At 38.2% G+C, this 16,506-nt stretch overlaps 3 protein-coding genes across 3 annotated transcripts; 1 reads left to right on the top strand and 2 right to left on the bottom strand.

Moving 5' to 3' along the window:
• Positions 1-544: 544 nt before the first annotated feature.
• Positions 545-5,040, bottom strand: LOC116392607 (deoxyribonuclease-2-alpha-like). Its single transcript, XM_031864257.1, has 7 exons — positions 4,959-5,040; positions 3,610-3,707; positions 3,346-3,508; positions 3,171-3,255; positions 2,911-3,069; positions 2,650-2,841; positions 545-2,334 (listed from the first exon to the last, which is right to left on the bottom strand). Exons 1-7 carry the CDS (start codon positions 4,974-4,976, stop codon positions 1,958-1,960), a joined length of 1,092 nt encoding a protein of 363 aa, XP_031720117.1. The 5' UTR covers positions 4,977-5,040; the 3' UTR covers positions 545-1,957.
• Positions 5,041-6,468: 1,428 nt separating this feature from the next.
• dnase2b (deoxyribonuclease II beta) lies at positions 6,469-11,089 on the bottom strand. Its single transcript, XM_031864256.1, has 6 exons — positions 10,871-11,089; positions 10,498-10,672; positions 9,526-9,604; positions 9,041-9,202; positions 7,964-8,161; positions 6,469-7,275 (listed from the first exon to the last, which is right to left on the bottom strand). Exons 1-6 carry the CDS (start codon positions 11,050-11,052, stop codon positions 6,941-6,943), a joined length of 1,131 nt encoding a protein of 376 aa, XP_031720116.1. The 5' UTR covers positions 11,053-11,089; the 3' UTR covers positions 6,469-6,940.
• A 1,182-nt stretch (positions 11,090-12,271) lies between these two features.
• Positions 12,272-16,099, top strand: uox (urate oxidase). The gene is made up of 8 exons (XM_031864266.1): positions 12,272-12,344; positions 13,001-13,213; positions 13,795-13,911; positions 14,125-14,203; positions 14,856-15,042; positions 15,260-15,383; positions 15,515-15,598; positions 15,681-16,099. Exons 1-8 carry the CDS (start codon positions 12,324-12,326, stop codon positions 15,753-15,755), a joined length of 900 nt encoding a protein of 299 aa, XP_031720126.1. The 5' UTR covers positions 12,272-12,323; the 3' UTR covers positions 15,756-16,099.
• Positions 16,100-16,506: the final 407 nt, after the last annotated feature.

Here is a 16,506-nt window from a genome sequence, read left to right as displayed (position 1 = left end):
GATCTTCCCTGTGCAGAAATATGTATGTATGAAAAGTACACATTCATCTGTAGAAGGGGGAAAGTTTCTCTGAACAGGTTAAACCTAATGTAATTGATTTATCGGCCACATGGGCACAGTGGAAATAATTTGAGAAAGCCAACTGTCATTTCTATTTATTTGTAAAAATGGTCTGGGTGTTTGCGCTTGAGTTTTGGTGGTGCACGTTTCCTTTTGTTTACATTTAAATGCAACTTTTTAAGCACGTTGTGATTACGTGGAGGTGCAAGTTTACATGGTCCATATTTGATCCATCTTCCCTGTTCTTATCAGCTATGCAGGTCCAGCCACCATCAGGAGTCACACACACCACAATCACAATAAGGCAATTAAACACTTAATACACTATTGACCATGAAAATGTGCATAACAGAGGATCCCCCCACTGAACACATAGTGGAGACAACATTTTTCCAGTTCAACACCAAAAATGTCATCCTCAGAAATCACAACCAACCCTAATATTATGCTGTAAGTGTTTATTGGGTGACCTGCAAAAACAGTCGTTACACAACAGAATGTCTCTGAAAGGATTTATTTAGGACATTTTAAATTGTTGACTATAATATTGGTATATAATAATGGTCACGCGATTAGGACCCAGAATTTTAAAAGTATGGTGAGGCGTGGTGGTGGTGTGAACAGGAAGGTGTGGTATCACTGGGCAAAGATAGTTCAACATTTTTAAAAAGCCACTTCCTTGATGATCAACATCATAATGCAACACAACCAGTGTATTTATTAACAAGTCAAATCATCAGCCTTTTTGTAAAAGTGCTCCTCTTAACAAATATCTTTGCTCGATTTTCACAATGTGCCAATAAAGCATGAAAACAATAATAAAAATAACAAATAACAATAACTTCTTTACAGAGCAGGAAAATAACAAATTACATTTAGAAAAGTACAAATTTTAGGCTCAATAATTTGTACTTGTATTTTCACCCTTTTTGCAGTAGAAAACAGTTGAAAATGACATAATGTACAGGAGTTACTGTTCTTCTTGCAGCATCAAGCCTACAGCTTCGATATAAATTCCACATCTGCAAGAAATGGAAACATTGTGAATATATCCTTTAACTGAAGTGTTGTTGTCTGCTATTGTATCTGAATTACTGTTTCCATTTGAAATGAAGCATCCAAAATCAAAAGAAAACTACAAATTCAAGTTCCTAGTTTGGGTTTAGTATTTCTGCTGACTTCTTTGAGTGTTGTTAATTTTGTGAGAACAAAAGCTCCAGGGTTGCTGTGACTCAGCTTATTTTATTTAGCGGACACACTGTTCAGGAATAAACACTGACGCCTATATCAACTGACATGATAAGGGCCTGATGCTGGGTCCTGCTTTAATATCTGACCTTGAGTCTCTTTCTTGAAGAGGGTCCTTGTGTCAAAATCTAGTTGAGAGACTTTAATTATTGTAGTTTTGTGCTTCATATTCCCAAATGTATGTGTTACTGTGGAGCCAGATAGTATCCCAGCATTGAGAGAGACCTTATAGTTTATAGGGGCCCAGCAACTAATCTTTTGCTCAGGGGCCAACAGTTTAATCCGTCCATGGCTGACAGGCTAATCACCCATTAAAAGGAAAAAAACAAAAACAAAACGGCAGCAACATAACATTTGTAATTCAATGTCATTTAATATCATCATTAATTTCAATGTATTTCGTCTGCAGTCATAGTATCCTGATGGTATGGAAGTTAATGCTTAAGGCATGATCTTAAAAATGAAAAAAAATGCAGTTACACCAAACATGGTGTGTTAAACTTCTAAAATGTCAAGCTTGCAACAAGTTTAAGTCTAGATATATAATGGTGCAGTTAATGTCAAGGGATATCAGGCTGCCCCGTCTTGTCTGTTTGTTTTTGGTAGTGCAGATACACTTTTCTTTACATTGCCTTAAAGGGTCATGTCTTTAAAACTCTCTGTCTTGAGCATCAGAATGTGATGATGCAAGTTCACATGTTTCATACGATTCGATTATGGAACTGAAAGCCTTCACAACTGCAAGGTTTTCAGTGCATATTGCTCCTCCACCTCTTTTCATCTGACTCTTTTCCCTGTTCATATCAGCTATGCAGGTCCAGCCACCATCAGGAGTCACACACCACTTGGAGTGATCTACAGTATCACTAAAGGACTCATTCTTCAGGAACTTTACTTCTATCACGTTGTACACATGATGAGGGATGCTGGAGCTGCAGTTAGAAGACAGAGGGCCACGCATCTTTCCCCAGCTCTTGACATACAGATTCTGCTCGAAATAGTTCACAATAAGGCCAGAGTAAAGATCTGCAAAAGTTTTGAAAACAAAACAAAACACAATAGTGTTATCTTTGAAAATGAAGAGTAGCCCCGCCACATACAGACCATGGGGATCAAATTTCATACATACATCAAATAAATAAAACTGCAAACAAAAAGTTATATGGTATTGTTTTGTTGTTTTCAATAGACAACAGGACAGACAGTCTGTCACTGTAAGAATAATTGTAAACATGTTCCTAATTTTGCTTTGTAAAAAACTCAAAAACTCATCATATCGTCAACCTAATGTGAAATTCTAACACTTGAATCCTGATTGATTGGTTAACTGCAACCACTCACCATCCCCAAAACGTGTGTATTTAGCAAAGCTGGAGAATTTACGTCCATTCATTGAAGTCAGCATCTTCACACGAAACCAGGGTTTCTCTTTTGGGTAGCAGCTTCGCTGTGCAACACATCGCAGGTCATCGTGGAAGGTCTTCGGGATGTCATAGTCATATGAATAAGCATGGATGTATTTGAGCTGCAATCCTGAGAATTCAAATTGAAGTTATTCTTTTTGGCAAATAACTTTCATGAATGTAACCGACATTAACCTACCTATTTCTTTGAATTCGTCATAGGAGTAAGTCACACACATAAAAGTTTGAGCATTAACACTTCCACTGTCTGGCCAGAAGTCGTTGGTGCGATATTTTGGAAATTTTGGTGTACTGTGTGAGAGCCAAACTCCTGTTTGTTTGTCCAACATCACAACTCCTTTAGGACGTAGAACAGAAGAAAACAACAGAAGCAGAGCTTTGTTAAATAATGATATATTTGACTTTGAACTCATTAAAGTGGAAAATGGCTGCACCCACCTTTACTGTGGCCAAATGATGCAGAAGGTCTAACATATAGATCTGGAGGTTGATCATTATAGAGCATGTATCCATGATCTTCAGTCTACAACAAAATAACAGCAAACTGAATCCGTGTGCAGATTGAACTCTGTGCTGTCCAAGAGAGACATATGTCCTGGCATTAATACATTACCTTTCTCTTGTAGAAGTCAAGAAGAGGTTTCAGGGTGTTTGCCAGAGTACCAGAGTCACTGTTGATTGCTTTCGTGCTGACTTTCCATCCGTTGGTGCTCTCATCCATGTACAGATACGACAAACCGTAACCATTCACATTGGGCAATTTGTATAAAATATACCTAATGATACGGAGATAAATATATTCTATCACATATTCAGCTGACACTGAGAATAGGTGAGGTGAAAATATGAATTGCCACAATTCAAAATGTCTACCAACCAGTCCACCTCATTTCCGTTGTCATCCCTGCATTTCACATCTGAATCACACCCTTGAAAAAGGATCCCAACACTGTAGAGCAACGCCATCATTGTTACCTGAAACAATCAAACATGATCATGAGAATTACAAGGACAAGTCTTATTATCTTAGATTAATCACTCGTTGATTGCCTTCAATATCACATTTTCTGAATGTCAAGAAATTTACAATTTTCTGGATATTATTTTGGACATGGTCGACAAAAACATCCTCAGCTTAATTTAGAGTACGATGAATTCAAAATGGCACAACGTTTTGTGGAACTTAAAGTTGATGATATAAATAAATATCCAGAGCTTTCAGCTTTGTATCCTTGAGCCGAGACAGCGGTACAATGTCACCCGTTATGATGTAACCAAAATTCAATACTGAGGTCACATGATGAAAATGTAATCAACTCCATGTCAATGGAGCAAACTCCGATTGCTGATTAAGGCTATGAAGTGTGGCTGAAAGCTCCAGAAATAGCTAATAATTGGACCTTGAGTTAAGATTAATATTGTTAAACTACTCTTCCTAAAGTCACGAATGAACTGTCATGCTCAAAGATTTTAATATAGCAATTTGGCAGAACTGGTTTAAACTCTTTACACACTCAGAAAATTACACAACTGTAACACAGATGATGGTTATAGTGTCAGTAACGTGTTTGGCAATCCAAAATTCACAGAACGACCTCAGAGCTCCCTGGCATAAATTCACAAGTCTCTGAACTCTCCAGGAGGGAACATCATTCTACAAAAAATAGTCCTCATTTGATGTTTTGATGATAGTGGTGATAGAGATTTAGGATGCATCTGTATAACTGATCTTTTTAAATGGAGAATTATAACTGGCACCACCATCAGGGATTATGATATACAGTATTACAATTCATTTCAAGGCTCTGCTAAGAATTCCATCCGTGGTTTTGGAGGGAAGTTGGTGAGTTATCAGAGGGCTATAAGAGTTCTGCATTTCAATAAATGAACTTCCTGGACCTTGTAGATTAAATCATTCCAATAGTGCAACACAACTGGTTCCATTTTCACAAGTATTAACAGGTCAAAACAACAGTTTTAATTATGGGCTCCTCTGAGTAAACATCCTTTCACTGTAACAAAATGTAAACACAGTAATTTGATTATTTCCATTTTCTGTGCACTTCTAGATCAATATACTCAGAGGGAAATATATATAAACTTTGAATTCCACTGATTAGTTATTTTGACATTTCTTAGAATACATCTGAAACACGTAAAGCTCATCCTGTGGTTTTCTTTATCTTAAATTTCGACTATTATTGTTTTTAGCATTATTTTACTTACGTATCTAGCCATCGTCATTTCTCTTCAGAGTCAACTGTGCTTTTGGTTTACAAAGCTGCGTTTGTGATATCTCACTCACGGAACTGACACCCACATCTCTCATATTCAATTTGCTTCCTTGTTCCTTGTTCAGACAATTGATTTTGTGACTCACACCAGTAACCAGTTTGACATGCCAATGACATGAGTAAGATGCTCTTCAGACTGAGCACTTGTATCATAGCTCAAGTATAAAGCTTTTGATAGAAATTCTACATCCACAAAGAATGAATTACTGTATGGTTGTATTCCTAAAATTAAAGTATGAATACTTTTTGAGGATTTAAGAAACAGCTTTGAATATTTCTAGGAAGGAATAGTCATTATAAAAGGGAAATGTGGATTGACACATAGTTTGACGCAGAATTACTGCATCCATCTGGCACTTCAAGGGCATTACAACGGATAAAAGTATAGTTGCTCACAAAAAATAGGACCTGAAAACAACTAACGGAACAAGTAAAAAGTACAGTGCTAAATGAAGAACAGCAAGAACATGAAGAACAGGTTTGTTCCCTTTCTCTCTGCTTGTCAAACCATTTTTGTCCCACAGTGAAAATTAAGATTGTTTCTTGGAGAACAACACACAACAGTACAATTATTTTTGATGAGGTATCCATTATCAGGAATTAATGCACGACGTGGAGACCAGAACCGTCCGACGTGCAGTAGTTGATGATAACAAACTTGGTGTTATTGCTTGTTGTTGGATGGTACTGGCTGTACCATCCAACACCCTCTAAGGCACTCAGCCACACAGCTGATTGCGTTTTGCAAAACACTGTATGACTTTGATGCCTCCATGGGTCAGGGAAACAATGGACATTACCTTCAGGGACTACAATTTCATAAAAATGTTAAGGAGTGTAAAAAAGTTGGATACTGTGAAGGAGAGCCACCGGTGCTGCCACACAGTGAGACATGGTGGGAACAGAACAGAGCTAGTGGGAGAGGTAAGGTCAGCTTCTCAGGCAGAGTTGAGACCAGAGTTGAGAAATTTAAATCTCTTCCATTTTGAGTCAAACATTGAGTATAAAAATTGCTGCTGAACCAGGAACCAACAGGTGAAAAGTATAAAAATCAAAAGCTGAGGTGTGGTTTGGATGATAATTGTGATTCTGTATTGTTACCTGTGCAGCTTCTCTTGTATCAGTGTCTTTGAACAAGACAGAATAAGGCCGATGTCTTTATTAGTATTAAGAATGTGATGCGATTCTAGAAAATCCTTGAAATGAGTTGACGAGTATCGAAGACATTAATTCATCTTAGCCCTGTGGCAGAATTCTTGGTTTGTTTAAGGGAAATAAGAATGTAGGACACAATAATAGGCTAAATGTAAAGAGCAGAGTTGGTATGTTCACTATCGAATGGTTCACAGAGGAAATACTACACGTACAGTGTGATTCAATACGTCTAACCACGAGGAGACACTGTTTACCAAAAACAGTGGATACTTAAGTTATTCACCAAATGCATCTTCCTGACAAGGTAACTACAGACATAATGATGGCAAATGCATTTCACAGTCTCCACTCTCATAAAATATAAAAATTCAATAGATACACATATTGACTTTCAATCATTCAGGAAAGTTAAGCAACTGCTTTTTTATACAGAAACGGCCCACTCACACTTATGCTGACACACACACACACACACACAATTTGACCATATTCAGAATTAGCGGTATTTAATCTAGATTTACTTTAAATTCCTCATAAAACATAAAAAGTAAAGAAATAAAGATTCTTACTTAAACACAGGCAAGTTATTTGATGCAAATGAATTATATTTTTTTATATACACGTGAGACAGTGATGGGAATACAGGAACACTTAATTTAACATATAGTCACATTATAGCCTGTAACTTGTAACTTTTTCAGCAGATTATCAAAGACCTGTTGTTCATCCTCAAAGTCCCAATCATCTTATCTTTCTCGTTCAACAGCCAATGTACCAGTCCACAACCTGTCTGAAGGCCTTGTAAATGATGGGGTTGAAGGTGCAGACCAGCCCCCCACCACGCCACAGTTGGGCCCTCTCTCTGTTCAGATCCCCCAGGCAGGTCACCTGGTCGTCGTAGGCCTGCGAAACACACCACTTTGAGTGGTCGTAGTGAGACTGGAACGGGACTGATCCGGGGAGCCGAATCCTCTTGATGTTCATAGCGTGTTTGGGCAAGGAGCAGTTGGAGGGAAGCTCGTGACCTTGTCTCTGCCAGGACTCCACCAGCAGATCGGCATCCAGAGCCTGAGCCACCCAGCCTGTGTAGATGTCTGAATGAATGCCAGTTAGGGGGTTAGATCATTTGCATTAGGATTTTTAAAAAGCATATAGAAAAATATAGGAATAGTAACAGATAGAGTTGTATGTTATCTATGCGTTTCATAGAAAAAAAATAAAGCAAATGCAAACTTCTTGGACAAAATTAGAAATCCTTTTTAGAATTAACCTTTAAACATAAAGTGAGTCCGGGGATTAATATTCTAAATAAGCGATTATGTTTTACAGCACAAATATAACCTTCATGCTGATTTATTATTTTTTTCTTTTGAAATACAAGTACAAACAGGGGGATCTAAAAATCCTTGTGAAAAAAGAGGGGGGGGGGAAGTACTGATCCACACTAAGGCCATAAAATGTAATGAGGGTCACACGTAGGTTATAACTCTTTGTAGGGGGTCATATTGGGGCAATAATGTTGGGAGCAGAGAGTACTTTTGAAGGCCTTGGGTATGGTGTGTTCTTCTGAGATAGTGTGTCTGCACCTGATAATGAGTGACAGTGGCAGACAAGTGAAGTGTGCAAACAAGACAGTGGCAGACAGAAGTTTTGTTGTGAGATTTTTTTGTGGAGTAAAAGTGCCAAAAAACTCATAAAAAGTGCTTTTGTTGCAATACATTTATATCTGCGTTTCTTTGTACAGCAAAACAAATGACGGACAGTACACAAGGCAAATCTTACCATCCACAAAGCATTCAGATTTGACGAAACTGACAAACTTGTCCCCTTGCAGGGAGAAAAGCTGGTCCACTCTCTTATCTGAGGCTAGAGGTGGTTTGGACCCCTTGCATAACATGGCCAACTGTGGCAGGTCGGCCATGAATGCAGCAGGTACAGAGCAGTTATAGAAGCGTGGGTAAAGGTACGCCATCTGCTTTGCTGGAGAGGGAGGAGAGTGCATCACAAAGAAGAGATATGGTGTATGTTAGAAAACTAAGGGGTGCACTATATAAAGCTTCTGTAGAAAGAGAGACAATATTCCTAAAAGCCAGAAATAATATTTTTAAATTCCACCTTGAACTGAATTATTGTGCTGCTGATATACAATATCAAACCAATACCAACTTCAATACATTCTGGTTATACCCAACTATGTCTACAATCTCTGAAATATGGATGTTTTTCAATGAGAACACAGCCACATAAACCTTTTCTATTTTTATTCATTTTTTGAATTAGTCATGTATTTTCTTGTTTATTTAAATGCTTTGTATTCTAGATTTTCCTTTAGTAATTCCAAAATGTAGTGGGCTCACTTAAAGTCACCCTCAGGGGTCGATATTATTGATAAAGTAAATTTTGTCAATGAGAACTTAAATCTTTTCGTCTTGCTGTGCGTTTGATAGCATGCAAGTTGGTGGATTTCCCAACACGTGGACATGTTCCTTTAAGGAGCTGCTAGCCATTAAAATGTGGCTTTTGTTTGTAAAACATGAAGATATTGACTCATGTCACGCACACAGATACATATCACAATACAAAAGAAATGGTGACACAGTGAACATTTAACATTTAGTTGCATATTGGACGATATTTGAGTGGAAGGGGACTTAAAAACATTTTTGTACTTATTATAGGAGAGTAGACCCTCAAAACATCATTGGACAAATCCTTTGCAGGTTTGTGTACATTTAGAGTAATATCTGTATATGTATTAAAGGCACTGACATAAGTCCAGATCATTGACTGTGTAAAAGTGTGGGATGTGTTCAGAGCTGGAGTAAATCAGGCCCTGTTGCTTCATGAGCGTTCACTCACCTATACGGAGGAATTGGTCATAGTGGTAGGTCACGCAGAGAGCAGTCTGGCCATTGACTTTTCCGGAGGAGGGGTAGAGGTAGCCTCTCTCAGGGAATGACGGGAAATGGGGAATACTGTGCGAAAGCCAGAAACCTTGAGAGCGGTCAAAGAGCAGCACCCCTGCAAGATGCACACAAACAACGCTCAATGCCCGCACAATGTCTCACACATCCATGTATCATGCAAACATCAGGGCAGGCATTGATCCAGAGTCAACCGCAGTTATCAGCCGGATGCTCTTTGCCCGTTTCCTCCCCCTGACACCAAAAAAAACATATTGATCTGTTTTGCAAAATCATAGCATTGCAAAGCTTGAATAGCAATGTGGAAATACATGTCATTGATTATCATACACAGGTCCCACAGGTATTGTGTGCTATTTTGTCATCGAGTTAAAATCAAATCAAAACTTACGAAAACTAAATTTTCATTAAGCGCTGTACCTTTAGTGTGTCCGTATCCTTGAATGTATTCCAAGATCGGTGGTCCATCATTGTAGAGTGCATACACTGAACTGTTAGACTGAGGGAAATACTTTATACATACAGAATATGGAGAGGAATACATTTGGGGATGTGCTTTTTCCAGTTACTTTGTATCTCTCCTAAAGGGATAGTTTGACATTTGGAAAACATATTTTGCTTTCTTGTCGAGAGTTAGTCTCTCGGTACAATATCTGTACAGTAAATATAAGGCAACTGCTAGCAAAGTTATCAAAGTTAGGTTATTTTAGCACAGTAAATATAGAGCTACAGCCCAGTCAGCAAATGGTTAGCTTAGCTTAGCATAAAGACTGGAAACAGGGGGAAACAGCTAGTCTGTGTTTGACCAAAAGTTAAAATTCCTGTTACTCTCTGCTGGCTGTCTTCTTCTTTTTTTGTACAGGTGAAACCAACTATATAAATTAGTGATCTTTAGAGGTCCTAGTGGGTGTATTTTGCTACATTTGAACAGAGCCAGTTTAGCTATTTCCAGTCTTTATGCTAAGCTAAGCTAAGCAGCTGCTGACAGGGATATAGTTTCATATTTAGCCTCTACAGATATGAGGGGGAAATCAATCTCCTCATCTAACTCTCAGCAAGAAAGTGAAAAAACATATTTCCAAAAATGTCTAACCTTTTTCTTTGTTTCTTTTCAGTTTTTCTTGATTTTGTCTTGATTACTTTTCTGATGCTGCACAGAGACTGATCTCCAAACACTATAATGCACAATTACATGAATGTGAACTGCATGAGGAAGGACTGTGTTATTTACTTCATTTGTCTGAGGAAGTTGTTCAATGTAAAGCTTCAGTTTAGTTCCCCAAAGGAAATAAAAGAGTGTCTCCTCAGCAAGCTTATGGGCTCTGTCTCTATATTTCTATAGACAGGAATTATTGTATAAAACCCACTTGAAGAACTGGGACATTATCTTACCTTGTAGGCCTTTCCGTTGTAAAGCTGGTTCAATGTGTTCCCTACGGCTCCTTGACTGGTGTTAACCATGAATTTACTCAGCTGCCAGCTCCCTACCGAGGAGTCCAGGTACATGTAGTCCACCCCGCTGCCGACCTCGCCAATCTTATACCTGGGCAGTTTGTAGATGATAAACCTGCAGTAGAAGGAGATACTTTTTTTGTGGGTTGTAAATTTGCAAAAGAAGACATCTTGTAAAAAAAGCAAGAATAATTGAAAAGATTTCATATTGATAACAAAATCTGCTTACCCTCTAAAAGTCACGGGACATTTCAAGCACCATAACTAAACACTTTGTGGTATAACTCTGCTGCAATGTATCATATCAACTCACCAATCAACAGGCTCACCGGCTTCATTCTTACAGGAAATGTCAGTACTGCACACTGTGCAACACAAAAACATGATAATAATCTGTAAGCAGAAATTTAAGTGTGTGGCCATACTGAACGACTCCTGCAGGCAAAGTGAACAAAAAAGGGAATTTACAAACTTCTGTTGGGTTGAGTGCTTCATGATTGAGTAACTTTGAAAGTGAAAAGTACAGCTGCCTGTAAATGCAAAACAGGAAGTAATAATATCAGATCACATGACAGGGGATGTTTAAGGGAAAGCGAGAATTTACAGGAGCGATATTAAACGAAATGGTTGGAGGCTTTCACAGGTTCTTAATCTCTGTAAATGCCCTGAGTCTACTTACTGTACCTTTACTTATCCAGTGACAGTTTTGGTCTTTCCGCGCATTGTTCTTCGCATTCAAAGTGTGGCACGTGTTCACACCCGGGAGCTTCTCAGTGCAACCAGTCATCTTTTATTGGTGATGGCGCTGATCACTTTACTGGAAACCACCCTGTAAGAAATAAGTGAAATAAAACACTTTCATTGAACTTTGCATTCTATTTTTTTGCCAGAGGCATCACTTGAGGCAGACATTTAATTTAATTAAGCAAGTTACTAAAACTTAAATTAAAAGCTACCCTTGTTATCTGTAGTTCTAAATCACTTCAAAATAAGAAAACCACCAGTGAATAGTAAAACATGTCAGGCAACAGTCAAACGGTAAATTATTGACATGGAGGTCAAGAGATAACACATTAAAAACATGTTTAGGTAAGATAATATATTAAAGGTTTTATAGATGAATGTATTAGAATAAAATCCAGTCATACTACAACATGACTTGTTCTTATGAGGGATCAAAAGAAAAAGTAAAAAAAAAAATCATGACACACTGTCGCTTCCCCCATACAAACAAGCCCGTTGACTTTATGGCTGCATGTCCAGAACACGTATAATTAAATAATCTATAACTACCAGTATTATCTATTTTTTTTAAATCTGTTACCACTTCTAGCATTAACCAGCACACACTGAGTTCATACCAAAACATGTAATGTCATTTTTGAGATTCATTCATTCCTCTTTTCATACTAAATTTAAGCTGTGGTCACAAGTAAATATTGTATATAGAGAGTGAATAAAATGTAAAAAAAAAAAAAAAGTGAACAAAAATAAGATAAAAGGGGCCAGAAGAATAAAACACAACAAAAATATCTGTATTTATCTTCAATCCTGCATGTGCTTGTAATAAAGAAAGAATGCGTGTGTTAGCATGTCATTTACATGAGTAATCATACATACAGGTATAACAGGTAACAGGGTTAACCTTCATCAAACAAGATCTCCAATAGCACCACCCTCTCTACAAAATCCTCCTCCATTGAGAGACACCGTATGCATGAGCAACTGAGGACAGACAGACAGAAGGTAAAGGAAAGGAAGATACCATGGCAGCGGCTTCAGATCAGGTAACTATTCATTATGTAATACATAACAAATAGTTTTCTTCAATTTCCTTAAATACTTCGGCAATGGAGTTTCTCATTTTTGGGGGTCAACGACCACAGGGCCAACCAAACAAACCAGTGTTGTCTCATAAAAATAAATAACCATGTCTAAATCATTAATTATTGTCAAAAAGTCAAATGTTTCTGTCAATGCAGAACGATTGATTTGATGATTTCCAATTTCATATTCTTCACAGATAATGTAAATTTGCATATTTCCTGTTTTTTCCTGCTCGTTCATGCAAATGAAATGTCTTCATCGATGGTACATCTACAGATTTTTTGAAATATATTTTACAAACTTATCTTATGAGATTAACGTTAGTACTCGTAGAAAAATCAGCAAACTGTTAAAAGTTAAACACATCAGATTTATCTGTTAAAGGCAACAGATAGATGATTGAAAGTGCAGAACAAATATCCAAGGTCTCATGCACACAGGAGACAGACTGCAAGCTGACCAAAGACCAAACTTTAAAGCAAAGGAGAAAACGAGAATGCCATAGATCAAATTAAGTCAAAGCAAAGTTTAAAATACCAGCAAAAAAAAACACACTTATGGCACAAAACACCCGTTTAGTGCAACATGTCAGTAATGCGTTCCTTTGTGTGCGCAGAAGGTGGAGTTTGTGCGAACAGGCTACGGCAAGAACGCAGTGAAGGTGCTGGTCATCAGGAGAGAGGGCAGCCACCACTACATCATCGAGCTGAAAGCTGACGTGGAGCTCACACTCAAATCACGCAAGGATTATTTAACTGGAGACAACTCAGACATCATCCCCACCGACACCATCAAGAACACCGTCCATGCCCTGGCCAAGATCAAGGGGGTAGCCAGCCTCTCTACACTACACCTGTCTACTTTCTACTGATCACAACACTTTTATCAATCCACTGACAATCCATTGTTTCACAGGGCCTGAGATTGGCATATTGTCTTTTTTATATTCGGGTGAAGAAAGTTCATTGTCATTCAGCTTTTAACAACTAGATGCAGCTACATAGAGGTCTATGGAGAAAGTAGATTAAACAGCATTCATGTAGAACATACATAACTTGTACATTCCCTTATTGCGCCTTTTAAAGGTTCATTTCTATATACTAAATTAATTTCATGAACATTTTGAATTTCAATTTGTTACCCTTGGTTAAACTGAGAGACTCCTACTGTGGTCATTCCTTGACCTCACTATGGTGACACTAATGGACCCCTGGCAACCTGCAGCACAAACACACACTGATCAAATAAAATCAAGGGTTAAGAAACCCTGTTGACATTCGTTTGTCTGGGTCAGACTTTTGTTTGAGTCGGCACTTCCTTTGTGTTCCCATTAATTTATGAGCATTTGTTTTTAGATAGTTTTACTTACAGTCTGTCCCTCTGCTCTTTACGCTATATTCATGTGTTCAGGTAAAGACCATCGAGCAGTTTTCCCTGGATATCTGTCTTCATTTCCTGACCTCTTTCAACCATGTGCTGAGGGTCAACGTTCACATAGAGGAGGCCCCATGGAGACGCTTGGAGAAGGTAAAACACAGGGTTCAGTCATCAGTCCTTAATACAAGAATCTGCAGATATTTTTCTAGTAAAAATGTGAAAAGCACAATTGGAACAAACTATACACACACATGCTTTTCCTGACACGTCAAAACACCTGCCACGTGTTACCTTCATTCAAGCTGTTTACATTCAAGCATGATTTTCACCCTTTTTGTTTGTCATTGTCATTTGTTTTCTCAGAATGGGGTGGAGCACATTCATGCGTTCATCTACAGCCCAGAAGCTTGTCGCTTCTGTGATACTGAACAGAATCTCAATGGTTAGCACAAACACGCACAAACGTCAGTGGTAGTTAAAAATGTATTTGCTTGTATGTTATTTTTTTTTGAGGTGTTGAAAACTCCCAACTTCTAATAGCTCATGTGCTTCTGTAGAAAACATGATTGTACTTTCAGCAGGTGCTGAGACATATTTTGAGAAAGGCACATACCTGATCTGGTCTGAGATCTGTTAGAGTTATCCTGTGTTGGACAGGTTAGGAGAAACTTATTCAATCCCCAAAGGAGGAAAAGTGGTTTGACACCATTTACAAAGACATTTACAATACATCGACACAATAGTTGATGCCAGGCAGGATTACTGAAGGGAAGTACATTGTAACAATAGAAGGGCTTTACTAGCTCAGTGGTACATGTAAAAATGATGTGCGGTAATTGGATAACATGGTTTCATCTGTGTCCGGTTTTAACTCATAAGGCTTATTGATTAAATCCTCTGTGGTGTAAATACTAGTTACTAAGGGATCTAAAACTAAAGCTTAGCCCTTAGCATTGCTGTATATCATTGAAGCTGCTGAAGAAAGGCTACATTTTGTATATTAGAGTCCAGGATGACGGCCATTGTGGCATGCGTCTACGGTATTCTGCGCTACTGTGAAAATGTTTCTGAAGTCTGTTTACTCTGTGCTCCAGGCATCCCCGTGGTTCACAGTGGGGTGAAAAACATGATGGTTCTGAAAACCACCCAGTCCGGTTTTGAGGGTTTCCACCGAGACCGCTTCACTACTCTGCAAGAGGCCAAGGACAGGTGTTTCTGCACCTCTGTGTATGCTAGGTGGCTTTATAACAAGTCTCAGGATGTCGACTTTGATGCTGCGTGGTAATTAAATCCTAAAATAACTTTCACTCTCTAAACATAGGTGTAGTTATGCATGATGGAGCACTGTAACTTTATCTGCCTAATAGGAGGAAAAATGTTATTTCTGAACACAAATCAAGAAATAGCAGGAATTTCTCACCTGTTTCAATTGAAAAATCCTAAAAGTGAAATGACATGCCTTCTTCATCTAACGATCATCGCATCACCGTCCTCACAGGAAGTGTGTGAAGGACACGATTATTGAGAAGTTTGCTGGCCCGTACGATAGTGGAGAGTTCTCCCCCTCTGTGCAGAAGACCCTTTATGAAACACAGGTTCTGGTCCTGGATAGAGTTCCTGAGGTAAGTCCACACTTATCAAACCTCCAGGTAAAATCTATCGCAGTCGCGGCAAGAAAATAAAGCTCAAATGTAACAGTACATGTTATAGACCAACTTGTCAGCCACATGTCTTTAAGTATTCTGTCTTTTAGGTTGATGAAATCGAGATGGTTATGCCCAACCAGCATTACATCACCATAGACATGACAAAAATGGGCCTCACCAACAAAGATGAAGTAAGTTCTGTTATTACAGCTAATAATCTTTCATGTTTAGTCAACATTGTTTGATTATTGACATGTAATATTCCCCTGACAGGTTCTTCTTGCCTTGGATAACCCTTCAGGCAACATCACAGGCACAGTGCGCAGGAAACAGCGAGCCAAGCTGTGAAGGCACCTCCACATCTAGGAAATGCTGCTCATGTGGCCTACATATCAAGCTGAATAAACCAATAAATATGAGTCAATCTAATATCATGTGAATGAAGTTCTGAGAACAAAAATGACCTTTAAAATATTTGTTTTGGTCATAAATACAACTACAACTCAAGATTTCCTAAATATGATAAGCTCTTGATGCAAGTCAATAAATGAAATAAACTAATATTGTTCTTTTGTGAGAAAAGAGCACCATTTATTGCAAATCTTTGATTCAGATATTCAAACTCCAGTGTTATGTTACACATATACATCGGTCATACACACTTCAATGGTTGTCTTTGCAACAATTCTGAAAGCACCACAGGTAGGAACATAGGAATATATACACTAGGCCTCGCGCCTAGATAATGTAGGTGTGCAGGAACAAAGAGGCTTTCGTTTGGCTCCTTGTTTCTGGGAAAACAAAATGCTTCAGTCTTACATGCTAAGGACGTTTCATGGACTCAGCTGCACGGTTTAGAGCATAAAAACTGATTTCAGGGAAAAAGCGGGATGCACCAGAATCATTTCCTGATTGTATCAAAGTGTTCAGGTACAACAACATATACAGTTTTCAACTAAATATCATCTTATAAACAAATACTTTTTGTTTTTTTTAAACCAACATGGGTTAATTCACTTTGCACACACGCGCAAACACATGTACGTACATATACACACACACACACACACACACACACACACACACACACACACACACA

This window comes from Anarrhichthys ocellatus, unplaced genomic scaffold (assembly GCF_004355925.1).
Source record: "Anarrhichthys ocellatus isolate YVR2014 unplaced genomic scaffold, GSC_Weel_1.0 scaffold30, whole genome shotgun sequence".
NCBI classification, from domain to species: domain Eukaryota; kingdom Metazoa; phylum Chordata; class Actinopteri; order Perciformes; family Anarhichadidae; genus Anarrhichthys; species Anarrhichthys ocellatus.
Note: the sequence above shows the minus strand (reverse complement) of the source record. Positions and strands in the feature narration are given on the sequence as shown.